General features: G+C 55.0%; 1 protein-coding gene across 1 annotated transcript in view; it reads right to left on the bottom strand.

Annotated features, from left to right (window-relative positions):
• Window positions 1-3,004: 3,004 nt before the first annotated feature.
• The window catches only part of KCNG2 (potassium voltage-gated channel modifier subfamily G member 2), an 82,639-nt gene continuing 58,435 nt past the window's right edge, over window positions 3,005-27,208 (bottom strand). Inside the window, exon 4 of the mRNA XM_010336854.3 lies at window positions 3,005-4,357. Coding sequence (XP_010335156.2) covers window positions 3,581-4,357 — 777 coding nt within the window. The 3' untranslated portion in view covers window positions 3,005-3,580. The remainder of the gene's footprint in view (window positions 4,358-27,208) is intronic.

Here is a 27,208-nt window from a genome sequence, read left to right on the forward strand (position 1 = left end):
TGTGGTGTGAGGGGGCCCAGGTAGGGGGAGGGCTCTGGTGCCTCAGGGGGTCCCGTGCGACCGCCCAGCCCCCTCAGACGTGTCACTGCCTGTGCCTGTGGACCCAGGGCGCAGGTCCTTCTGCTGCTCGTGGGCGGCTCTGGCGCTGCCTGGGCGGCTTTGGCCTCTGCAGCTGCCACGCTTATCTTCTCCCTCCCACCACCAAAGCCTGAAAGCATGGGAAGGGTCTCCTTTAAAGGGAGGTGTTTCCAGATTTGCGATTTCGGGGCAGCACGTAGAGATGGAGCTGTGTGCGCAGTGACTTTTTTCTGTGCAGTGTTTACAGTGGCGGCAACGTGAGCTTCTTGTCCAATAAACAACCAGGGGTGTGGGTGGAGGTGCAGGGCAGGGTTTGGGTTGAGGCCCGTCCGGGTGCGAGGAGAGGGCACAGTCCATATCCAGGCAGCATGCCTGAGGGAAGGTGGCGATGAAGGCCAGCGTGTCTGGAACGTCTGGGACACAAATCACCGCCCTCAAGGGTGGACGGTGCCACATGAACCAGAGCTCTAGCGCGGGGGTGGGAGACAGGGACCACTCTGGGCCGCCAGGTTTTAACAGGGAGGAAATGGGAACAAGGTGTCAGCCCTGCGTGGCGGGGGCTGGGCCGGGGGGTCACTGTGTTTCTGAACTCTCGGGTCGCTCCCGCCCTGTGATGCCTTTGGATGGTTTTAAGCAACAGAGAAGCACCAGGGACGGAGGAGGCTGAGGAGGGCCTCTGCGGGACGGAGCAGGTCGTGGGAGCCTGGGAAGTTCGTGTTCCCCTCACCCCTCGAGGACACCGAGGCCTGCTGAGCCTCAGCCCTGTGCCCTTCCCGGAGGCCTGTGTGCGAGGGGAACCCAGCGGGCACCTGTAGAGTGAAAAGGAAGCCCGGGGCTGGGTGGAAATGTGCCACCCGTCTCAGCACAGCTGCCCAGCACCCCATCCTCGTGACCCAAGGTGGCCTCTGGGGGACTCTGGTCTTGGAGGGCTCCAGGGCTCCCTGGCCAGACTCCGCAGCCCAGGGTGGGGAGGGGCAGGTCTGAGACCCCCATCCCCCATCACTCCCCACCTCTGACCTGGTGGCCCTCTGAGGGAGAACAAATTGGGTTTGTTTCTGGGGGTCTCTGTGGTGGTCAGCACCTCACCACACAGGAGGAATCCTGTCCCTGGGGATCACCAGTAGATGGTGGGATGAGCAGCAGAGGGCGGAGGGCGCGGGCCTCGGCGTATGGCCCCTTGGGCGGTCCTCTGCCCGGGCCTTTCAGCCCAGTACTAAGCTCTGCCCGTTCCTGAGCAAGACCCAAGGCTATCACTGAAAGGCAGCCCCCAGTGTGCAGCCAGTCCTCAGTGTGCTGCCAGTCTTCAGCCCCCCACTGTGTGCTGCCAGTCCTCTGCCCTCCCCACCCAGTGTGCGGCCAGTCCTCAGCTCCCCCCAGTGTGCTGCCAGTCCTCAGTGTGCTGCCAGTCCTCAGCCCCCACCGTTTGCTGCCAGTCCTCAGCGCCCCCCCAGTGTGCTGCCAGTCCTCAGACTCCCCCCAGTGTGCTGCCAGTCTGCAGGCCCCCGCTGTGTGTCATGGGCACCTGGGGCACCAGCTGACCTGGTTGGGGGAGGCGGGTCTGAGCCCCAGGAGGTCCCAGTGGCTGCTGCAGGCCCTGCCCGTGGAGGAGGCTCTGCACTCACCTGGATCATGCCCATCTCCTGCTCTTTCTCCACAACTGTGTCCCTTGCAGACTCCTGTGGCCTTGGGCCTGGAGGGGATCCTGCCCCAGGGAGGCCAGAAGCCTGGGCAGGTGCTCAGCCAGCCCTGAGCCCTGTGGGGGCCACAGTGAGCCCCAGGGCCCTCACTCTCCTCTCAAGTGTGGTGCCAGGGCGGTGGGCAGGTCTCAGGCCTGGAAGCCACGTCTGGCCGGGCCAATGTAGCACTGCTCTGTTTGCCCGTGTGAATGACAGGAGCCTTTTCTGCCCAAGGCGCTGAGGTGAGGATCCCTGAGGAAGCAGGGCTTCCCACACACTGGCGTCCGCCCACCTGACCCTGGAGGAACGGTTGCTGCTAAGACCAAGGTATTTCAGTTTTCCTGCATCCTGGACCCCTGTCCCTTGTCCCAGAGCCTTGACACTCGGAGGAGCCAAGTGCTGTGTGCCCCCGGGAGCTGAGGCAGCATCAGGGTGGCCCCCCAATGCCGCTCTAGCCCATTCCAGCCCTGGGTTCTCCTCTTGGCATCCCGAGAGCACCCAGCCCTGCCGGGGAGCTGGGGACCAGCGTCAAGCTGGGCATTCTGTGCAGCCACAGGCAGGGGAGATGGGCTTGCTGCTGTGGACACAGCTCTGCACAACCAGGCCTTGAGTGCAGGGACGTCACGCTCAGGTGCCCTGGCGGTTCCTCCGGACTCCCCTATGATGGAAGGAAACCTCTTTCGGGCCTGAGCGCCAGGCTCTAAGGCAGACCCCAAAGATCACAGGACACACACGCTGAGAGGAGGTCCGCCACAAGCCGTGTGGGAGCAGCGAGCGGTTTGTACTGGGTTCCCACGGTCAGGAAATGGGCTTCCGGACACCACCTCCCCTCCTCCCAGCCACTGCCCCATGCCAGGGGCCCTGCGTTAGCTACCTTGTAATGGAAGGTGGGACCCTCCAGGTGAGGTGTCCACCTCCCGCTTCAGACTGTGGTCACGTCTCAGGTCTCCTGGCTGAACTAAAATGAACACGTATGAGCAGTGTGAAGCGGGAAGTTCCTTCCTCTCCACGTGCAGGGAGAGGCCTGAGCTTTGGTGCCTGTCCCCGCAGGCGCCTCTGGAGGAATCTCAGCCGCTTCCTCCCTGAGCCAATCCCTCCACAGCCTCATCCAGAGGGCAGGGCAGTTCTTCCATCTGAATGAAGCCCCAAGGAAACACTCCTGTTGGGGACAGGAGGTGTCCCAGAGGAACAAGGACACGGTCCCACAGGCCGTGGAAGGGTTACCATGGCACACGCAAACCTGGTGCAAAGGGAGTGTCGGAGGCCCTGGTCGCCCTTCTGGAGGTCAGGCCTCTCCTAGGGAAGGGGTGTCCGGGGACGGAGGTTAGAGGGCAGGGCTGGAGCCCCCTTCCCCGACCCTGGAAAGGGCAATTACTGGGGCCGACTGTGGGGCTGTGAGCGTCAGCGTCAGGCGTCAAACCTCTGTCCCATCCCTGGGAAGAGGATGTGGGCAGAGCTGGATGCCCAGGGCCTCCTGCAGGGACCTGCGCATTCCGGGTTCCAGGGGGGCCGCGCTCCCTGCTTCTCCCTGGCTGGAGGCGGGAACGGTCAGAGGGGGAACGAATTCATCTACAACAGGCGTGGAATTTCTGGGACTTACTAAATTTATTTTTAGCTAGGCATAGAAAATTAAAAATCCACGGAAAGGGGAAGGGCAAGAGGTCACAGGCCACTGGCTGCCAGGTGGGGCCCCGCCGAGTTCTGGGTCTGCTCATGCACGAGGGCCGAGAACACGGCCTGCAGGACCCGCTCCCCCGCGCCAGACGCCCCGCGCGCCTCCGGGTTCCCGACGCTGGTGTGGAGGGGTCTCCGTGCGGGCGCCGACGTCAGGGCCCTTCCCGGGCCCACAGCGCGTCCGCAGAGTCGGCGGCCAGGCCCGCGCTGTCGGGGCCCTGCGAGCTGTCCTCGGTGGCCGTGGCCGAGCGCGTGCTGTCCTCGCGCAGGGCCGGCTCGGGGCTGGCCGCGCGCTGCTGCTGCTCCTTGAGCTCGGAGTAGGAGCGCGAGAAGGTGTGGAAGATGGAGGTGACCGGGAAGGCCATGAGCAGGATGCCGCTGAGGATGCTGCTGAGCGCCACCACCTGGCCGGGCAGGCTGCGCGGGACCATGTCGCCGTAGCCCACGGTGGTCATGGAGATCACGGCCCACCAGTAGCTGGCGGGCACGCTGGAGAAGTCGCGGCGCGCGCCCAGCTCGCGCTCGGCCAGGTGCACCAGCGGCGCGAAGAGCGCCATGGCCACGCAGAGGAACAGCAGCAGCAGCCCGAACTCGCGCGCGCAGCGGCGCACGGTCAGGCCCAGCGAGCGCAGCCCCAGCGAGTGGCGCGCCAGGCGCATCACGTAGAGCACGCGCAGCGCGCGCAGCAGCCGCAGCACCAGCCCCGCGCGCTCCAGGAGCTTGCTCCCGCCCGGGCCCGCCGCCAGCCCCAGCAGCAGCGACACGTAGAACGGCAGCAGCGCCAGCATGTCGATGACGTTGAGCGGCGCGCGCAGGAAGGCGCACTTGCTCTCGGCCTGCAGGGAGCGCAGCAGGAACTCGAAGGAGAACCAGGCCACGCACACGGTCTCCAGCACGAACAGGCTGCGGCACTTGGGGGAGCACTCGCCCTGCGGGGAGAGGGGACGCGGGGCTGGGGTCAGGGCCGGGGCCCGCGCCCCTCCTTCCGCAGGACGGCAGGCGTCCCCCGGGCCACCCTTCCTCCTCCATCCTTCCCGCCCCAGCCCACGAAGCAGACGCAAGGGATATTGACAAACAGGCCCAATTCCTGTTAAATAAATAAATAAGGGGGAAAAAAACCCCACAAGAGTGAATGGTGATCACTTCGGGCATGAGAGCCGATGCGTTTAGCTGACCCAGGAAATGGTGAAAATGTTAAAACTCCTGACCTTTTAACGTCTTGGGAAATGGTCTTAAGAGCAAACAGCAAACAAACATTTAAGACAATCTTAGAAAATTCTGTAGGAAAGGTGAGCATTTGTGGCATCTGTGTCAAGACTGTGTCCCCCCTCAGCTTGACCAGAGACTTCACGTGGAATGGCTGCGGCTGCAGCCTCCCCAGTCCCCCTGCCTCCCCTCGACCCCACAGCTCCCAGTTGCCGGGGGCTTCTTCCCCAGGAAGAGGCAGACGTCACCATCTCACGTTCTGCTCCTCAGGGAGGCCGGTGGAGGGCTGGGGGCTCCCTCCTCCTGTCCAGTCCCCACTGTCCTGGGTGGGAGGCTGGCCCTGGGAAGATAGGGCCTGACTGCCCTGGCCCCAGCTCACAGGGGAGTGATTCCAGGCCAGGAGAGGCTGATGGGGTCTCAGGGAGGGCCCCCCACCCACCGTTAAAGTTCCACCTCCGAGAGAGGGAGTGTGTCATTCACACAGAGGCTTGCCATTGTCCCCATCCCCCAAATCCCTGGCTCAGAGATTTTTGCCTGGAGGTAGCTACATGCAGGAAATACTCTCTTCTCAAAGGAAGTGACTTCATTTGCAACAGAACATGAAGAAGTTTACACCTAAGGTCATGCTCAAAACTACTGGAGGTGGTGGTGAAGGGAATTAGGAGAGTCATTCGTCTCCTGATCATGTAACCTAGACTGCAGGCTGGCTAGTGTGCCGGAGAATGAGAGGGTAAGACAGCTGGCAGGAGCCCTTGTGGGGTCAGAACGTGTCAGACTCTCAGAAACCACTGAGAAGGAGCGGCCATATGCTCAGGTTGTACAGGAGTAACAGAGCTCTCAGCTGCTCTGAGTTTAAGGGGTGTGGTCAGTGAGCGAGAGGAAGAGGTTGCTCCCAAAACCCTGTTGTCCTAGGGTGCCTGTGGCGCACTGAAGCTGCCCCCACCCAGAGGCTGTTGCTGGAGAGGAAGAGGGGCACACAGGTATCACAACGGTAACCCAGCTCATCACCAGAAAAACTAAACCAATGAGCAACAGGCCCAGGACTGGGGAGGACCCAAACTGCTAGAATATCCACCTAAAATGTCTAGTTTCCAACAAAGAATGACAAGATATGTAGGGGAGGAGGGAGGGAGGGAGGGAGGAAGAGAGGAGGGAGGGAAGGGAAAAAATAAACAGGAAAACATGACTCATACATTCCGAAAGGCAACAGAAACTGCTGTGAGAGTGACCAAATGTCAAATTTAACAGAATGAGATTTCAAAGCAGCGACTATAAACATGTTCACAAAACAAGGAAGCATAAATGGAAATGCCATAAATAGAGGCTATTGGTAAAGAGCTGGACATTTAGAAAAATACCCAAATGGAAATTCTGGAACTGAAGAGTGCAATAATTGAAATAAAAGAAATTTCAAAATCACTGGAAAAGTTTAACAGTAGATTTTAACCGGCAGAAAAAAGAATCAGCAAACATGAAGATGGTGTGACAGGAATTATGCAAGCTGAAGAACAGAAAGAAAAGAAGCAAACAGAGCCTCGGGATTTGCAGGACACCATTATCTGCACCAACAGACGCATAATGGGACTACTCAAGGAGAGGAGAGAAGGGAGAAGAGAAAATACGCAAAGAGATAATGGCTGAAAAAAACCAGTAACCACACATCCAGGAAGCTCAATGAAGTCCATGTAGGATAAACACAGAGACCTGCATATGGACACATCATAATAGAAGTAATGAAGGTCAAAGACAAGGAAAAAGTATTGAAGGAGTAAGAGCAGAACGAAGATGAAGATTTGCTCACAAGGGAACCTCAACAGAGACGCCGCTGACTCCTCAGCAGAAAGACTGCAAGCCAGAAGGCAGTGGGATGACATATCCAAGGTGCTCAAAGGGAAAAAATAACCCTGCCAAGCAAGAATTCTATATCCAGCAAAGTGACTGTTCAAAAATGAGAGTGAAAAATATACACTTTCCCAGGGAAACACAAATTGAGAGAATTCACTGCTAGTGGACCTGCCTCATAAGAAATTCTAAAGAAAACTTCAGGGCCGTGCGCGGTGGCTCACACCTGTAATCCCAGCACTTTGGGAAGCCGAGGCGGGTGGATCATGAGGTCAAGACATCGAGACCATCCTGGTCAACATGGTGAAACCCAGTCTCTACTAAAAATACAAAAAAATTAGCTGGGCATGGTGGCGCACACCTGTAATCCCAGCTACTCAGGAGGCTGAGGCAGGAGAATTGCCTGAACCCAGGAGGCGGAGGTTGCGGTGAGCCGAGATCACGCCATTGCACTCCAGCCTGGGTAACAAGAGCAAAACTCTGTCTCAAAAAAAAAAAAAAAAAAAAAAAAAAAAAAAAAAAAAAAAGAAAGAAAAGAAAAGAAAACTCTTCGGGCTGAAGGCAGGGGACCCAGACAATAATCTGAATCAACATAAAAGGTGTTAGTAAAGGCAATCATGTAATTAGAAAAGACAGTATAAAAACATTTTTTCTTAACTGACTTGAAAAACAACTGTATAAAAAGATGTATATAATGTATTAAGTCTACAACATATAGAAATGTAATACATGTGCAATGTATTTGCCAATAAAAGCCCAAAGGAGATATGTGGGACCACAGGTGTAATGGTCTAAGTAAACTACAGATAATGAAGCAAAAGCAGTAACTGTAGCAATGTCTATCACAGCAATGCACCTAAAGGGAGAAACGTGACTACAACTATACAGGTGCAACGTCTCCATCTCACTGGAATTAAGGTAGCTCAGATCTGAAGCAGGCTCTGATTATCTGTGGTAAACTCTAGAGCAACCACTAAAAGAAATACCTAAAAAAACAAAAAAAAAAACACCTTTTAAAATCTCATTAGTGGGCTAGGCTGTGGTGGCTCATGCCTGTAATCCCAGCACTTTGGGAGGCCAAGGTGGGCAGATGACCTGAGGTCAGGGGTTGGAGACCAGCTTAGCTAACAAGGCAAAAACCTGTCTCTACTAAAATCACAAAAATTAGTGGGGTGTGGTGGCGTGCATGTGTAATCTCAGCTACTTGGGAGGCTGAGGCAGGAGAATCACTTGAACCCAGGAGGCAGAGGCTGCAGTGAGCCGAGATCCCACCACTGTACTCCAGCCTAGGCAACAGAGTGAGACTCCATCTCAAAAAGAACAAACAAATCAATATATAAATATCATTAGCCGGGCGCGGTGGCTCAAGCCTGTAATCCCAGCACTTTGGGAGGCTGAGGCGGGTGGATCACGAGGTCGAGAGATCGAGACCATCCTGGTCAACATGGTGAAACCCCGTCTCTACTAAAGATACAAAAAAATTAGCTGGGCATGGTGGCACGTGCCTGTAATCCCAGCTACTCAGGAGGCTGAGGCAGGAGAATTGCCTGAGCCCAGGAGGCGGAGGTTGCGGTGAGCCGAGATCGCGCCATTGCACTCCAGCCTGGGTAACAAGAGCGAAACTCCGTCTCAAAAAAAAAAAATAAATAAATAAATAAATATCATTAGTGAAATTAAAATGCTCCATTAGAAAATATTCACCCAATGCAAAAGAAAGCAGTTAAGGAAGGATCCAGAAACAAAGTGGTCCAGGAGGCGTGTGAAACAGAAAATAAGATGGCAGACACAACCCAACTGTGTGACTGAATAACATCCCATGTGAATGGAATGAACAATCCAAAGGCAGACTGGATTTTAAAAATTAATTGAACTGTACGTTGTCTACAGGAGACACATTTTCGATTCAAAGGAACAAATAGATACGATGGAAAAAGATGGGGAAAGAGACATCATCTAAACAGCAACCACAGGAAAGCTGGAACGACTATACTAACAGACAAAGCCCATTTCAAAGAGTGTCATTAGAGATAATATATAATGAGAAGTCGATCCATCAAGAAGACACAACAATTAAAACGTATGCACCAATAATATAGCAACAAGTAAATGAAGCAAAAACTGAAGACAAACAGGAACAGGAATAGACACTCCATAACGTTTTTTTTTGTTGTTTTTTGTTTTTTGTTTTTTTTTTGACAGGAGTTCTTGCTCTGTTGCCCAGGCTGGAGTTCAGTGGTGCAGTCTCGGCTCACTGCAACCTCTGCCTTCTGGGTTCAAGTGATTCTCCTGCCTCAGCCTCCGGAGTAGCTGGGATTACAGGCGCCTGCCACCACGCCCGGCTCATTCCCCACGTTCAATAATAGATAAACAACTACACAGAAGAGTCAAGGAAACCGAAGCCAAAGGACCTCACAGATGTCTGTAGAACCCTTCACCCAACAACTCAGGATATATTTTTTTCAATGTGCACATGGAACAGTCTCCAGAAAAGGCCACATACCAGACCATAAAACAAACCTCTATAAATTTAAAAGGATAGAAATAAGACAAGTATACTCCCCATCCACAATAAAATATTAGAAATTAATAACAAAAAAATTGAGAGTCTCACAAATATGTGGAAATTAAACATATCCTTAGGTAATCAAGAGGCCAAACAAGAAATCAGAAGGGAACGGACTTGGAGAGCAGGAAGAACGAAGATGCTGCTAGAGTGATGCTTCGAGGGTCAGTGCAATGGCTCGTTCCTATAATCCCAGCACTTTGGGAGGCCGAAGCAGGAGGATTACTTAAGCTCAGGAGTTTGAGACCAGCCTGGGCAACCTGGCAAAACCCCATCTCTACAACACATACAAAAATGAGCTGGGTGTGGTGGTGTGCACATGTAGTCCCAGCTACTCAGGAGGCTGAGATGGGAGGACCCTTGAGTCTGGGAGGCTGCAGCTTCAGTGAGCCATGATGGTGCCACTGCACTCCAGCCTGGGTGACAGAGTGAGACCCTGTCTCAATAAATAAATAAACAAATACATGAAAAAAGGAAAAGTAATGCTGAGAGGGAAATTTATAGCTGTCAATGCCTACAAGAAAGAAGAAAGATCCCAAATAATAAGCTAATATGCCAACCTAAGACAACTGAGAAAACAAAAGTAAATAAAACTTAAAGCAGATGGGGAGCAAAGTAACAAAGATGGAGCAGGCATTAATGAAAGAGCATGCAAAACCTATGAAACCAAAGGCTGGTTCTTGGAAACGTTAAAAAAAAAAATCAACAAATCTGTAGATAGTCTGAGCAGGAGAAACAGAGAGAGAAGATTCCAATGACCAGAATCAGAAATCAAAGTGGGGATGTGACTCCCGCCCTTACAGGCGTAATAGGGTGATACAGTGGGACTGTGAAGAATCATAGGGGCAACACAGTAGATAATGGATCCGTTCACAGAAACAGGAGGAAGAAACAGAGAATCTGAACAGACCCATCATCAGTGAAAACACCGAGTCAGAAACCCTCAAACCACCCACCATGAAAAGCACGGGGCCAGATGCTTCACTCTGAATCCAACCGTCAAAGGAGAGGAGCCACGGAAGAATGACATCTTGCCCTCTGCAGCTGGAGGCCGTTATCCTAAGCACATTAACGCAGGAACGGAAAACCAAATACCGTGTGTTCTCACTTCTAAGTGCAAGCTAAACACTGGGTGCCCGTGGACATAAAGATGGCAATAACAGACACTGCGGACTGCCAGAGGGGGAGGGAGCAAGGGAGCAAAGGCTGGAAGATGTGCTGTTGGGTGCTGTGCATGGTAGCAGGTCCGATCCTACCCCAAACCTCAGCATCACACAATTTGCTTCGGTAGCAGACCTGCACACCTACCCGCTGAATCTAAAATAAAAGCTGAAAGTATTAAACAATTACAGAAATAAAATTTTACTCATAAAAATAAGAATACCAATTCCTCACAAATGATTATGAAAATACAGAAGTGAAGAGACTGCTTCCCAGCCCATTACCCTGATACAAAAACCAGATGAAGTATCACAAGAAAACCACATAGGAATACAGACGTAAAAAGCTTCAACCAAGTATCAACAAGCTGAATTCGGCAGTGTAGAAAAAGAATTAGACATCAAGACGGAGTGGGATTTATCTCAAGCACGAAGGCTGGCTTAACATCTGAAAATCAATTTACATAACGCATCACATCAGTATTAGGAAAAACAAAAATCACACAATCGTGTCAACTGGGACAGAAAAGCTTTTGACAAAATCCAACATCTTTTCATGACAGAAACAATCAACAAGCAGGAAACCTCCACAACAAGGGCGTCTACGAAAACCCCACAGCTCACATCATACGTGGCAATGACAGACTCCGTGTTCCCTACACTCAGGAACAGGACATGCTGGCCTGTCACTTCCGGTGGACTCTGTACGGGAGCTTCCAGCCAGGGCGATTAGGCAGGTCTAACAGAGCGTGTGGAGACGCCAAGAAGCCAATGAAGAAGGTCATGTGGGTTCACAAATGACAGGATCTCATCTACAGAAAATCCTTAGGAATCCACTAAAAACACCATGAAAACTAGTGAGTTCAACATGGTTGTAGAATATGCGATAACAGAAATCAATTTTCTCTCTATACACTTGCAATTAACAATTAATGTGGTTCCATTCACAACAGCATCAAAGGGAAGAAAACGCATCAGAATAACTACAGCAAAGAACAAAGGACTTACACTCTGATAACTACAAAACGTCATTGAAAGAAAATCTAAATTTTGGCCAGCGTGCTAAGATCATTCAACAGGGAAACAGTTTGTTAACAAGCAGCAAGAGGATGCCTGGATATCCACGCACAAAAGAATGCAGCTGAGCACTTACTGAACCATACGCAAAATTAAGGGAAAAAAATGAACCAAAGTGCAAAATGTGGGCACGAAAGTTACGGAACTCGCAGGAGACATGGGGTAAAATCTTCATGACAAAGGACTGGCCAAGGGCTAGGAGACACGGCATCGAAAGCACAAAAAATTGATGAACTGAACTTAATAAAAATTAAAAACATTTGTGCTTCAAAGGACACCAACAAGAAAGTGAACAGACAACACACACAAGGAAGGAGGTATACGGAGATCAGATATTTGATAAGGGACTTGCATCCAGGGTCAATAAGAAACTTATAGCTCAATAACAAAAAGACAACCCAATTTTTAAATCTGTGCAAAGGGCGGCCAGCACAGTAGCTCATGCCTGTAATCCCAGCACTTTGGGAGGCCAAGGTGGGCAGATCATTTGAGGTCAGGAGTTCGAGACTAGTCTGGGCAACATGGTGAAACCCTGTCCCCACTAAAAACACAAAATAATTAGCCAGGCATGGTGGCGGGCACCTGTAATCCCAGCTACTCAGGAGGCTGAGGCATGAGAATTGCTTGAACCTGGGAGGTGGAGGTTGCAGTGAGCTGAGATTGCCTGGGTGACAGAACAACTCTGCCTCAAAAAAAAACCCAAAAAACTGGGCAAAGGGTCTGAATAGACATTCCTCAAAGAAGAGCTGTGAATTGTCAGGAAGCACATGGAAGATGCTTGACATTACTGGTTGTCAGGGAAGTGAGAATAAGACCCTCACGCCTGCTAGGATGGCCAGAATCACGAGCCGAGATGGTGGCAGGTGCCAGTGAGGTTGTGTCTGAACTGCAACGGTAAATGCTGCTGGGAACCTAAGAGGGTCCCATCGCCTGGAAACATTCTGACAGGTCCTTAAATGACCAAGCGTAGTCACCAGCTGACCCAGCCCTGTACTCCTGGGTATCTGCCCATGAGAAAGGAACGCAAATGAATGTTATAGCAGGATCATTCCTAACAGCCAAGAGACAGCGACTCCCAAATGTCCGTCCATCGATGAACCGGTGGATGAGCAAAATGTGGGGTGTCCAGAGGACATGGCATTGCTGGTCACACAGAGGAACGAGGCACAGACACTCTGCATCACGCTTGGCCCTGGAGACGTGAAGCCACGGAAGCCTGGCACTGAGTGCCACGTGCCTCAGAAACCGGTTCATGTGGACTTTCCAAGGAAGGAAACCCACAGAGACAGGATCTGTGGCTCCCTGGGGAGGGGCCAGGAGGTGGCGGAGTTATGCCCAAGGCTCGGGGCTTCTTTTGGGGATGATGAAACATTCTAACATGGGCGGTGGTGATGGCTGCACAACTCTGTAAATATGTGGGAGGCCACTGACTTCTGTGCTTTAAATGTGTTAATTGCACGGAATGTGAATTATATCTCAATAAAACTATTAAAAACACTGGATCTCTAGGCACGTCCCAGAGTGTGAGGCTGGCTGGGCTGCTGGAATGCGGGCCGTGAGTACAGCAAGGCCTTGGTGGGATCCTGGGCTGGGGGCACCGAGGAGCCCCTGGGCATCTGCTGCTGAGCAGGACAGTCCTCTCAGCCTCGGGCCAGGCCACAAGCCGCAGAACCAGCGTATCCAGCGGCCTCTCTCACTGAGGGGGAAGCTGAGGAAACGCCACCGCCAGGTCCAGCTGCTTCCCCACCTGAGTCCTGGGCGCACCTCACACAGGGGTGAAGAGGTACTTGCCCCCAGCAGAGCCTGGCCCAGGTCCCCATGAGTATCCTAAGCCAGAAGCCTCATACCTGAGGCCAGGGACACAGGCCCAGCTGTCACCAGGTGGGGCGTCAGCTCCCGGGAAGCTATGAGACTTTGAATGGAGTCCTAGCTCAGCAAGCTGTTCCTAAAAACTGCAAACATCTGTCCCGGGCTGCAGGGCAGAGAGGTGAGTGGACCCCACATGGCTGTCCCCAAGCCCTCAACTGCCCGTCCTGTAGGTTCAGGGCCAGGACAGATTCATGACCCAGCCAAGCGGACTGGGGACACTTCTCTGCTCCCATGAGCACACTGTGAGCAGGACACAAGAGCCCTGGGCACCCGTGGTGGGTCCCACAGGAGGAGCACACTGTGAGCAGGACACAGGAGCCTGGGGTGCCCCATAGTGTGTCCAGTAGTCAGCCCGTCTGTCCACCTCAGTGTGGATGAGCCGCAGGCCTGGCCTCTGCCCTGATCGCCTCCTGCGGTGTGCTGGGAAACCCTGGCCGGTTGCTCACTTCCCTGCTGACAAGCAGGGGCAGCGCTCAGTGCCCCGGGACTTCTGCATATGCAGGGGCTGGCACAGCTTCTCTCTGTCCCAGAGAGCCCCTGGGAAACACGCCCTGAAGTCTGCAGTGCTTGGGTGTCTCCCATAAGCCACAGCTCCTTGGCTTGGGGCGCCCTCTGGCACCAGGATTGGCCTGAGGCCCACGCTGAGCCAGGAATAAGGAGGGCAGGGGTTGCGTGGAATGCGGTGGGCACAGGGAGCCGGGTGTCGTGGGGGAGGGGGCAGGTGTCCCCAGGCCATAACTCTCCTGGCCAGCCTGGGCCCAGGGCTTCATGGACACCCCATGGGCAGTGAGAGTCCAATCCTGGACGTCACATTGCTGGGTCCCCTGCCTCCCCGCCACATGGAGCCTCTCCCTTCCCCCTGGGTTGAGGCCAAGTCCTGTGCCGTAAGGGCTGGCGATGAGTGCGCCGACAGGTCCCTCAGCCGATACCTCGTCCTACTGCATAGAGGACACAGCCGTCCCCAGCCGGGTTCTCATCCTCAGTGCCTGCCCTGCCTCTGCCACGCAAACCCGCTCCCATGACTGGCACCCACTTGCCTCTGTGCCAAGGCCCTCCCCATCACGAGATCTTTCCCTAAGGGTGCCCTGTCCTAGCTGGATGACTCTGACCTGGCTTCCTATGCCACTCTCCTTAGCACAGCGTCCCTGGAAAAGGATCCTGTGGGAACCCACACCCAGAGCCAGGCTGGTGGCAGTCAGAGAGTCCGACAGGAAGGGCCCCCAGGGCAGCGCCTGGAGCTGGGGTAGTCGCAGTTACTGGTAGGGACACAGTGAGGTGCTGGCGAGGTCTCTCTGCCTTCTGAAAGGTTCCTTAGACCAGGGCCAGTCACATGCACTTTCCTTAACACTTGAGTTCCGGGAGTCCCGGGCAGAGCCTCCTACACTGGAGGGAACGAGCATGGATGTCACCGTTTCTGCCCCACTGCGGCCTCGCAAGGACGACGTCCCTGTGCCAGCCCCACTGCGGCCTCGCAAGGAGGACGTCCCTGTGCCAGCCCCACTGCGGCCTGGCAAGGACGACGACCCTGTGCCAGCCCCACTGCGGCCTCACAAGGAGGACGACCCTGTGCCAGCCCCACTGCGGCCTCGCAAGGACAACGTCCCTGTGCCAGCCCCACTGTGGCCTCGCAAGGAGGACGACCCTGTGCCAGCCCCACTGCGGCCTCATAAAGATGAATGTGCCTGTCCCAGCCTCACTGCGGCCTCATAAAGACGGACCCGCTGTCCCAGCCCCACTGTGGCCTCAGGGCTGACCTAGCCGCAGACCTGGGCTGGGAGCCTTCCTGGGAGTCTGCGGCCCATGGGCACAGCTGGCGAAGTCCTGTGGACCAATCCCAGCATGCTGCCCCAAATGTGGAACCCGCACCACAGACAGAGCTGGGCCTGGCGGGTGCTCCCCACGGCTTCCTCCACCCCTGAGGCCTAGGTTTGGGGCATGGGTTTTGTCCTAGCATTTTAAGGACTGTGGTAAAATATATGGAACAGGACACCATCTGAACTGTTTTCAAGGGTGTTAAGTGCATTTGTGGTGATGTGCGGCCGTCACCATCTGTCTCCAAGGCTATTACCCAGTGAGCCCGAGCCGGCGGCCCCATCGGACGTCCACTCTGCTCTCACCTCCCTCTGCGGCACTCCCTGACCACGGACCACAGTGAAGTCCTAGCTGACACTCGAGGCAAGTGGGCTGCTGTGTGAATCACAGGTCCCGGGCAAAGTTGGGGAGCCACCCCCGAGCTCCCATCTGTGCCCGAGAGAGCCCCTGCAGAGCCCTGCCCCACTTGGCAGCATGTGCAGGGGCAGAAGGCTCAGGGGCAGAGCTCAGAGCCTGGGCGCCTCAAACACCGGGGCTCTGAGCCCTTGGGATGCCAGGCTCAGGCACCCATGGTGTGTGGGCGCCAGGGGACTGATCCGGGTTTGAAATCCAGATGTGCCCGGTGGGGGTGCACTGGGACTTGGGTGGTCAGAAAGTTCCCGGCTCGGGAGGCGCCCAGGCCGAGTTGTCCCTGCCACGTCTGTCTCTGCGAGGTGGTCACCAGGGAGGCAGCAAATTCAGGCCGGAGTGAGGCCTGTGATCCTCAAGGAACCAGCATGGGGCGCCTCAGCCTAGGGCGTCCTGGAAACAGCCCCGTGGCTTCTGCGCCCAGGGCAGCCAGTCTCCACCTCCACTGTCTCAGCGCTTCTGTCCCTGTCTCCCCTCGGGTGCCTCCCTCATGTCCCCTCCCTGTGTCCCTGACCCCAAGTCCCCTCCGTGTCCCTGTCCCCACATCCCCATCAGCATCTCCCTCTTGTCCCCTCCCTACGTCTCTCCCAATGTCCCCTCCCCGTGTCCCCTTGGGTACCTTCCTCACGTCCCCATGTCCCTCCCTGTCCCTATGTCCCCATATCCCTGTCCCCGTGTCCCCACAGGCATCTCCCTCATGTCCCTTGTGTGTCCCCTGGGCAGGTCACTGGGTTGCACATCCAGGACTGAAGCCAGGCAGCCTGGCCCCAGCATACTGCCCTAACCACTGGGCGATGCTGCCCTTCCACCCGAGCCCTTCTGAGGAACCCTGTGTCCCTGGCCAGGTTCAGGGACCGGCGGGGCAGGAACACCGGGACTAAGTGTGTGTCCCGAGTGCTCCCTGCCCACAAGGAGGGACCCAGTGCGGCTGCACCCACAGGGTCAGCAACTGCCTGGACTGGGTCCACCCGTGGTTAGAAAGAGACGGCCTGCAGAGCCACAGGTGGGATGGTCGGTGGGCACCATTTCCAGAACTTTCAACCCAGAAGGCAGACCCTGGTTGATCAGATTTGATGCCTCTGGTCTACTTGGCCAAAAATCAGGTAAGAAAAATGTCTGCATTCAGCCTGGCTCATCCAGGCCACAATGCCCCCACCCTCCAGTTTTGTTTGGCTTTCCTGTGCGTTTTAACGGACAATCAGGGTTTTCTGTGGGGTCCCAGGGCCGGGCACCTTCCAACTCTGCCCGCAGCCCCCGGCTCCTTCATGATGTCCTGTGGTCTCCCAGTCCGAGGCTCATCTTTTCATTCTCTTAACAGCGTTTTGTGAACAAAAGTCAAAAGAATTTTTTTAAAATAGAGATGGGGGGGTCTCGCTATATTGCCCCGGCTGGTTTGAACTCCTGCACTGAAGATCTTCCTGCCTCAGACTCCCAAAGTGTTAGGATTACAGGCCTGAGCCCCCTCCCTCGGCTGAAAGTTTTTGATTGCAATGAAGTGCAGCCTAACCGTTTTCATCTTTCACACGCCGCTGTCTGATGCCGTGTCTCAGAACTCCTTCCTCACGCTGCGTTAGTCAGTGTCGTCTCCTATGTGTTATTTGACAAGTGTTATGGTTTTAAATTTTATGTTTTATGTTTAGGTCTATGGTCCATCTTGAGTTGAATTTTTGTATAAAATGTAGGGCATGGGTTGTTACTTAAAAAAAAAACAATATGGGAGTTCAATTGCTGTAGCCCCATTTGCTGAAAAGACGATTCTCGGTGTCCCGCCTTTTCACTTTGCCAAAGCCAGCTGGCCCCATTTGTGTGGCTCGATTTCCGGACGGTGTCCACAGCCCACGTCTGTCCTTTCCCCAGACACACCGTCCTGCGATGGCTTTAGAGTAAATCTTTAAAGTAGGCAGTGTGAGTCCCAACTGGTTCTTTTTCAAAATGGTTCCTAGTGCTTCCCATAAAGATGTTAGAATCAGCTTGTAAATATCTGCAGAAAAAGGAATTCTGAATGGGCTTCGCTGAATCCGGGGATGGATTACGAGGACGACGGAGGATCACCCCGTGCCCTCAGTGTGTGAGCACCGCAGGCTGGTTTCCTGGATGGTGTTCTGTAATTCGCAGCATATGGACGGACCCCAGACCTACGCTGTGAGACTTGGATGTAAGCATTTCATGGTTTTTGTTGCTATTAATGAACTTTAAAAAATTTGAATTCCAATTGTTCACTACTAGTATATAGAAATAGAATTGATTTTAATATATCGATTTCTATTCTGTGACTTGTTGAACTCTCGTACCTTTCTTAAGCTTTTCCGTGGGTTTCTTAGGTTTCTACAGACGGTTCAATTCTCTTCCTTTCCAATCCTGTGCTTCCTGCTTCCTTGCTTCACTGCTCTGCCCAGGACTTCCAACAGCACAGTGCTGAACGGGAGTGCGGAGCGGGCGTGCCTGGGTTGGTCCCCGTCTCAGTAGAAAACACTCAGTCTTTTGCTATGAATGTTGTCAGCTGCAAGGTTTTTTCTGTAGATGTTCTCCATTGGGATAAGGAAATTCCCTTCTATTCCTAAATTGCTAAAAGTGGTTTTTAAAAAATCATGAACAGGGCTGGGTGCGGTGGCTCAAGCCTGTAATCCCAGCACTTTGGGAGGCCGAGGCAGGTGGATCACGAGGTCAAGAGATCGAGACCATCCCGGTCAACATGGTGAAACCCCGTCTCTACTAAAAATACAAAAAATCAGCTGGGCATGGTGGCGCGTGCCTGTAATCCCAGCTACTCGGGAGGCTGAGGCAGGAGAATTGCCTGAACCCGGGAGGCGGAGGTTGCGGTGAGCCGAGATCGCGCCATTGCACTCCAGCCTGGGTAACAAGAGCGAAACTCTGTCTCAAAAAAAAAAAAAAAAAAAAAATCATGAACGAATATGAATTTAGTCAACTGCCTTTTCTACATCTATTCAAATGAATAGCTGGCATTTTTCTTCGGTGCGTTAATACTGTGAATTACAGGATGTTTTGTTCTTCCTGAAGTTTCGTGGTTTCATTCCAGAACTGCTCAGTGTTGCTGCCAGCAGCACCCAGGGCCCCGCTGCTCTGCCTTTGGGGGGGGTGGGACCTCGTTTCTTCCCTTTCACCGTGGAAGCTTTTAGAATGTTCTTTTTTCCCCTGAAGTTTCAGGATGAGAAACCTTGGCCTGAGTGCGTTTCCATTCAGCATGGGGCATCCGTGCCCCCTTCAGGATAATCCCGTCTTGAATTCTTAGCCGCCCTCCGAGCCATGACACCCTTTCTCAGTTCTGCCATTCTGGAACCCTGGTCGGCTGGCGTGGGACTTCTGGATTAACGTCCCAGGGACGCATCTTTCCCCCGCCCTCTCAGCTTTGTCTTTGAGTGGTATCCTCTAAGTGTGTCCTACTTCTTTTTTGATGAGGGTAATCCCATTTTCGGCTTCTGAGGACGCCTCTTCACCCTAGGTTCCTTTTCCACGGCATCCTGTTCTTGTTTCACGGATGCAGCCCTGCTCTGCCCTCTTGGCGTCCCTGATGGTAACTCCTGTTTCCCCCAAGCCCATGTCTATCCTTCTTGCAGGCTCTTCTCTTTCCCTACGTGCCTCCCTTCCTCGAGAGAGGTCACTAACACAGGATGGACGCTCTGCGGCCTGGGTGGGGCTTACCAACCACTGGGTTCACTGCGAATGTCCAGACAGTGCTGGCCTTCGTCAGCCCTGAGCACTGGCTGATGTCACTCTCCCCTTTGGGGTGCTCAGTTTCGCCACTGGCCCTTCTGCTTTTCTGTCTTCATCTGGCTGCAAGAGGCCTTTTCTGTAGATGATTAAGAAGAATAAACCCCAATTCACTTCAAAGTCAAACTTAGAAATTCACAGTAAAATGGGTCAATAAGTATTTTCTCTCAGGTATTTAGGGAGTGAAAGGATAAAGTCTGCGAGTCGCTGCTGAACAAGTGACCCCGTCGATGAGGCCGTGCCCCTCCAGGGGTTGGCTCCAGGCTCTGGGTGGCCAGTATGGGGACAGCCATCTGACGACAGTCTCAGGACGCAGCCGCGGGAACCCGGGTGCCAGGCAGAGTGGGCGTGCAGCCCAGTAGGCAAGGGCAGCAGAGGACGGAGTGGGGCAGGCTGGGCAGGCACAGAGGTCGCCTTCGTGGGCAGGGAGCCCTTCTCAGAAAGCGAGGTTCCCTCTGACACTGTGTCCGCCCTGGCACCAACCTGCTTTTATTTCCTATTGACAGTAAACAGAAGGACCCAGCCACGTTTCCCCAGTAACCATGGCTGCAGCTGCGCCTGTCACCCCGAGGCTCCAGAGAAACTGGTGTGGGTGTTCACAGAAGATTCCACGGCTTCAGCCTGTCAGGAACAAGGCTGATTCTAGGTGAATGCTGTGACCCTTGGTGGGGGGCAGAGGTGTGAGAGCAAGGAGGTCAGGAAGGGCCGGGGGCACTTGTCCCTGAGACAGCAGGCAGCCAGCCCTGCCTGACCGCTGATGGGGAGCAGCCCAGAGTGCAGGGACCCCACAGCTTGTGGACTTCCCTGTTGGGGTCTGAGGTCTGTTTAGTGTCCAGTCAAAGCCTCGGCCTCCTGCGTCCCTTTGCTGCTGCCTGTGTATTTCCTGGACGCTTCCTCCTGGCATGGGGCAGGACCCTCTGGAATGGGGTCTTGGGACCCCAACAGACAACTCAGCACACACACACACACACACAAAATTGAAGTTTTTTTTTATCAGGGATTTGAGGATTGTGTGTGTGTGTGTGTGTGTGTGTGTGTGTGTGTGTGTGTCAGACTAAAGTGACAATCCAAAACACAAATCTCCCATTTTCCCCCATCAAATCTGTGCAGAAAGCAGAGCAGAAAACGCAGCACTTTATCTTTATCCTGCCCAGTGCGTTCCCGGTTCCTGCTGTTTCCAGGCCTCCCCGAGCTTCCTCGGTGTCTCCGATCCCTCAACGGGGCACTGAGGGCTGCCAGGGTAGGCAGCCGGCCACACGTGCAGGAGCGCTGCCGTCACTGGGCCCTGCCCGCCTCCCAGGGCTCGGCCCAGCGGCACCCTGCTGCCCCGTGACACACCTGCTGCGGGTCCCCGCCCGGTGCCGGCAGGGGTCTGCTGCTGTCAATGTTGTGGTGGCAGCGGCTGTGGACTGGAACCTGCCTCCCTGGTAAAGAACAGCCATGGTGTGGCCTGGGCCTGTGGCCTCTAGGTTAGGATGGTGCTGCCCACCCCTCTGCACTGCAGATGTCGAGGCTGATGGGATGCAGACGGACTCTGGGCCTCCGCCAGGGCGTCACAGGGGCCGCCTGCCCACCCTCTCCTGCCCCTGGGTGGACACTGATAGCACGCACCGGAGGTGCCTGGAATGTGGGAGGGCCACGGGCTGGTCCTGTGCTGCCCACTCAGACGCTGCTCCAAGACGGGGCGGCGGATGCTCACCAAGATCCCCAAGTTCGGATCTGCTGCGTCCCCAACACAGCCCTTGTTACACCTCACGGACGGGAAGGGGCTGCGGCCCTGTGCAGCTGCCCTAGGGAGCCCCTCTGCCTGCTCTTTCTGAAGAAATCAGCTCTGAACGCAGAACCTGCCACCCGGTGCTCAGGTCCAGGACAACTCTGCTTGCAGCTGTAGGGCCAGGCGAGGACCTGCCATGCCTCCCATCCTGCCCTTGCCACGCGGCCGGTCAGGGCACCAAGGGACCCCCACAGGACAGGATGCGACAGACGCAAGCATGTTTTGTGCTGCCGGGAAGTACAATTTGTCAGCTTGCAGGGCTCAGCCTCACGCAGGTGCAGGTGGACAGACACCCCAACGGCGGACCCCGGAGGCCTGTGCCTGACCCTCCACAGCGCAAGGGACTCCTCCTGCCTGGCTGCAGGCTGGGACCTTTCTTCTGCGTCAGGCTCGTTGGAAACCGCAGCTTTTCCTGGTCTCCCGGTGCTGGTCTCTGGGCTGGAGCTCAGACCTGGGCTCTGCTGGTCTCCTGTGTGCTGACTGCAGCGTGGGGCCTCCCAGCCTCCAGGACTGGGTGAGCCGACGCCTACCAATCAGCCCCTTTCTCGGCCACGGCCTTTCATCCTGCACCTCCGGAGAACCCTGATCAACACAACTTGGCATCTGAAAAGCTCTCGCTCTGCAGGCTGACACAACTCCGCATCTGCGATGTCTGCCCATATGCAGAAGAAACTTGGCCAACAGCTTTTAAAGCTGTTGCAAAAATGTTCTCAGTGAGTTCAGTGCTTCAAACCCCAGTCATGAAATCTATAACTAATTATACTGGTCTTAATTTAATTATGGGAGTTTAAAAGAAAAAATCAATTCGCAGAGCCAAAAATCAGCCCGAATGTACAAGGAAGCAATGGATTTTGAAAAACAACCTCCAGCCACAAACATGCATGGATGGCGGGTGGGCCAGCAGGAGGTCTCCAGCGGAAGGACGCACAGCCCGCCCTCGGGTGCTGGCACCATCCAGGCTGCATGGGAGCCGCGGCACAGAGGGAGCATGCAGCTCTGTGGGCACGGACAGAGCCACTGGCGCCCATCTCTCCACGGCGCCCAGATCCTCAAGGCGTGTGTCACCAGGCCACATCCACTGGCAGGAAGCCAACAGAGCCCACGAGACCCCAAACCACACCACATCATTACAATCATCACCTAATTTCACCCCAGACACACGTTTCTCACAAGACACTGTTCCCTGCCAATTATCCCAAGGCCTTTAGGGCCGATGGCAGCTGAAGCCCGTGATCCCGTCTGTATGTTCATGGGGCACCTGCGGCGTGGGGAGCCTCGCCTGGGAGCAGAGAGATGGCGTGGCCTCCTCCAATATCCGTCCACAGCCTAACTCCCTGGAGGCCCCACAGACTCCCTGGTGCCCACCCCTCATGGCTGGGGCCGGAGGTGGGAGGTCCTGCCTGGCTCAGCCTCGGCCAGCTGGGAACAGGTGACAACTCCCCCTCCAGCTCTGACCTCAGGCCCGTTCTGTCCCTACAGCCTGGGTTTAAACGTCTACGCCACGGCTAAAAAGCAGCCTGAAAAGCTGGGTGCAAACAAGCCTAGGCTTCCTCCAGCCGCGGACAGCAGCATCGAGCTGTGGCACGCACGCCCCTCCTCCGGGCGCTTGGACCCTGGCGACTCCCAGGTGTCGGGGAGGATGGCAGATGTGCGTCGGGCACGTTGGGAGTTGATGGGCAAACGTGATTGCCAATGCAGGATGCACGGCAAACCCAGCAGCCGTCAGCCTGGGGCTGCAGCACAGAGCTCAGGCTTGCATGCTTCCACGACCATGGTAGGCTGGATAATGGCCCTAGAGAGGTCCACGCTCTGCCCACTACCCATGAATGCATCACCTCACAGGCAGGAGGGGCTCTGCAGGTGCAGGTGGGACTGAGCCGAGGGCCTTGAGACGGGAGATGGTCCTGGGTGGCTGGTGGGCTTAGGGTCCTCAGGAGGTCCCCACAGGAGGCGGTGCTGGAGGTGAGAGGAGGCGACACAGGGAAGCAGAGGACAGAGTCCTGCTTCCAGAGGCAGGGGAAGGGGCCATGCGCCCACGGCCCCCACAGGCTAAACAGGCAGAAAACAGCTCCCTTGGAGCCTCCAGAAGGAACCGGCCCTGCCACACCTTGATTTTCACCCCAGGACCCCCACCGTGGACTTCTGCCCACCAGAGCTGTCAGAGAATGAAGCTGTTTTCTGAAGCTAAGCGGTTCGTTTTTGTGGCAGCAGGGGAGCACGCAGGAAGACTGCTGGCTGTGCTCCCAGCAGGTGTCCTCAGCAATGCCCACATTTGTTGTTTTTTGAGGCAGGGTCTGGTCTGTCACCTAGGCTGGAGCGCGTTGGCACAATCGTGGTTCACCGCAGCCTTGAATCTCTGGGCTCAAGCAATCCTCCCACCTCAGCCTCTTGAGTAGCTGGGACCACAGGCACACACCACGGCACTTGGCTACATTTTTGTAGCAATGGGGTCTCCCTGTGTTGCTCAGGCTGGCCTCCAACTCCTACCCTGCTGTGCTCCTCCGGCCTCAGCCTCCTGAGGTGGCGGAACTGCAGGTGCGACCACTGCATCCGGCTTAATGCCCATGTAAAACAGCTTCTTATTTAGCCAGATGTCCCTGCTAACCAGGTCTAACCATTATTAACATTACTGCTACTTCAGGACTGTGGGCTCTGGAGTCCTGGGCTGAGGCCGTGTGCAGCTCTGCCCACCAGGCCCAAACTACAAAGTCTCTGGTGAAGGCAGAGGAGGGGCCGAGAGGTGCATCTGTGCAATGGAATATTATTTGGTCATGAGAAGTCAGGAACCCTGGACACGAGCTACCACACGGATGAACCTTAATAAGCCAGTCACAGAAGCACAGACTGTGATTCCACTTCCAGGAGGTCCCTGGAGTCCTCAGAGCCCTGGACACAGCAGCAGACGAGGGCGCCAGGGTTGGGGCAGGGAGTCCGTGTTTCGTCGGGATAGAGCTTCAGTGTGGGAAGATGGAAAAGTCCTGAAGACGGTGGTGGTGACGGCTGCCCAACAGCAGCGAACGGCTTAGTGCCACTCAACTGGGAGCTTCAAATGGGTCAGAATGGCAACTTTTCTGCATAGTTTGCCAAAATAAACAAAGGAGGGTGGATGGAATATAAGCCTTTTTCCTCCCAGGAGGCAGTGACACCACTTCTTATGTCTTCAGCAGCCACTGTCTACAGTGGGCCGGGCGTTTCCACACAGGGAGCTGCTGCCCCATCCGGGTCACAGCCCAGGGGCAGGAGACTCAGCAGGGGGCAGGTACTGAAGCCAACCTGTGCCCTGGGCTTCCCAAATTCTCCGAGGCACCCAGGAGACCCTGGGAGGCCGTTCTGGCTAGACTCTGGCTTGGGGTCTCCCCAGTGTCTGCAGAGCTGTGTGTAGGGTGCTCATGGCTCCTGCACCCCGGCTCCTGCACCTCGGACAGCGCAGCGCGTGCAGGAAACCCCGCAGAAGCCAACCCTGTGTGGCAGCTGGACTTGATCTCATCAGAGAGCTCACATTTTGCTATTAACACTGGCTCCTATTTCTCAAGAACTTGTGTTCTGGCAAACAGCACTGAAGCGCTCGCACCAATGTGCTCTCCAGGGAGCACTGAGTTAGGGTCCCACCGCCGACCCTCAGTGGCTGGCTTGGGGTGGTCAGCCAGCGACTCAGCCCGTCTGAGACCTGAGCTGGGCAGGGGCTTGCACTGTCTGGGATTCAGCTTGTATTTAATTATAAGTGAGGCTAAGCGATTTTCGTGGGAATCACCAACATTTAACTGTTCCCCACATCCCATCAATCAAGTGGACAGGAGGTGACGTCCTTAACCAGCCCCTAGCTGGACGCTCAGAAGCGCCCTGGCTTCCGGTTTTGTGACGTCATTAACATGTCAATTCTCATGCTTTGAAATATTCCCTTAGGACGGGGGTGAGAACCATCTTGCTTGGCTCTTCACCCACACAACAATCACTTCTGAAAGAGACCTTTGGTCAGCTGCAGCAGCTGCAACACTCGGACACGTGTCACCAGGCCCCACGCGGAGGGCGACTGCTTTTTAACTGACGACCGATTTAGGGACGCGCATCAGGAGGTGTGAAGGGCTGGGTGCCACAGAGCCCGGGGTTGTCCTTGAGAGGATCTGGGGTTTTGGGGTACACAGTAAGGGCTAGGGCTGGTGTTCCTGGGGTGACTTCTGTAGTTGGGGCAGCCCAAACTTCTCAGATTCTCTAACGTGACACGAATGAATTTTTCCTCTGGACGTCCGACCGAGGATATCCAAACGCTTGGGCACCTTTCGGAAGCATAATCAGGACCTGGACCTCATGAGGATGACTGGGGAAGGTGGCCCGGATGCCACACAACCAGACTGCGTGGCAGCAAGTGGCTTCCAAATCTGCATTGACCTCAAATCTGCACTGGGGCCACGGGCTTGGGTCAGTTCAGCTCACTGCTGTGCCTTTCAATGGCAAGGTGTCTCCCAGGCGGCCATAGGCTCTGCGGTGCTGAAGATGGGTGCTCTGCCCCGTTAGGGGTGCAGGGGCCTCCATGTAGTCCAGGGAGGCCAGTGCTGAGGGGAGGGGTGCCCGAGCCCCACCCTGGTGGGGTGCTCTGCCTCCTGGTATGGCCATCGGAAAATGCAGGGAGACTTTTCCAGAGCAATACCCAGCTACGTCTGTTCAGACACAGTCATGGCCCCTTGTCCAGGAATCCCACCACTCCGACAACACAAAATCCCAGGCCTAGGGCTTGGTGCTCATGGGCCTTCCCCAGACACTTCCAGAACGTTCCACGACACACACTGGCAAGCTTTCACCTTCTCTTGTCTCCTCATGGTAACAGAGGTTGACCCACAATGACGCACTCTGCACAGGCCTTCTCAGGTTGGTGGGGACAGGATGGATGGGGCGGGAAGTCCAGGAGAGGGGCAGGAAGATCCATGCCCAGACCTCAGCCCCCAGACCTCTTAGCACCCAGGCCTCCCAGTGTGGGAGGAAAGTCTCCTCAGTGCCGAAGCAGGAGACTGAAGCCTCAGCCAGCTCCTGTCTGATCATTAGAATATAGAAAAAAGACTCTAGTTAGGAATAAGTATCACGAGTGATTGGGTATTAGTCTTATTGAATATTAGGTATCATGAGTGATAAGACATTAGTCTTACTGAATACTAAGCCTTGATTAAAGCCTTCTTGTACTGTATGCATACTTAGGAACTTTAGGTCACTGTGGTTAGGGACTGATGAGCCATGGGATGTGGCCAGGAGGCAAGAGCATTAACACCTGTGGAACACTGAAAGTCAGCCCTCTGTCACACCTGCATAAGGGCTGCTGGAGGGCATCTAAAATCTCTGCAGTAGCGCCAGTGCTCAGGGAAGCACCCGCTACTCAGCAGACCTTGGAAGGGAACATTCCCTGTCCTTGGGCAAGTCAGAGAACACTCCACTCCGCTGAAGGACTGATACCAGTCAGCCCAACCCGCAGCTACCCGGGGGTTAACTGTCTCTCTGTGGTGCTGCGCTATGTAGGCCAGTGTCTGCCTTCACTCCCTACTTGTGCACCTGGTTCCTCTTTTGAAGGTAGTAAGAAGCAGCATTATTTTTGAAGCCTTTGTTCTTACTGGGCAAGCACAGCATACAGTGCTGACGCATCTTGCTGTCCCCTGCTTCGGCTACTTGAAAGCCCTGGGCTCCTTGTTCAGCTGCTTGCAAGTCTCGGCCCCTTTGTTCCTTAGACATGTGATTTGCTTGAACTCACCCTATTCTCCCTACCCCCTACTTTGTACCCAATAAAAGTCAGAGTGTCCAGGCACTTGGGGCCACTACCGGACTTCGTGCAGTAGGTGGCAGTGGGCCCCTGGGCCCAAACTTGTTTTCTCTTTATGTCAGTGTCTTCTGTCTTTATTTGTACAGCCTCTCGTTTCTGCACCCGTACAGAATACCCTCTAGACCCAGTAGGGCTGGACCCTGTAACACAGCACCCAGACCTCGCAGCACCCAGACACCTCAGCACCCAGACCTCCCAGCACCCAGACCCTGGCACCCAGACCTCCCAGCACCCAGACCCTGGCACGCAGACCTCGCAGCACCCAGACACGTCAGCACCCAGACACGTCAGCACCCAGACCTCCCAGCACCCAGACCCTGGCACCCAGACCTCCCAGCACCCAGACCCTGGCACGCAGACCTCCCAGTACCCAGACCCTGGCACGCAGACCTCCCAGTACCCAGACCTCGGCACCCAGACCTCAGTTCCATAGCCAGAAGCCTGCCTGGCCCTGGCACTGTCCGCCGGCCCTGGAACAATGTGGTTGGGTCTCCTTGGTCCACAATGACCAAGTGTCGCACAAATCTCTAGGCCCCGGAT

Source organism: Saimiri boliviensis, chromosome 13 (genome assembly GCF_048565385.1).
Source record: "Saimiri boliviensis isolate mSaiBol1 chromosome 13, mSaiBol1.pri, whole genome shotgun sequence".
Classification (NCBI taxonomy): domain Eukaryota; kingdom Metazoa; phylum Chordata; class Mammalia; order Primates; family Cebidae; genus Saimiri; species Saimiri boliviensis.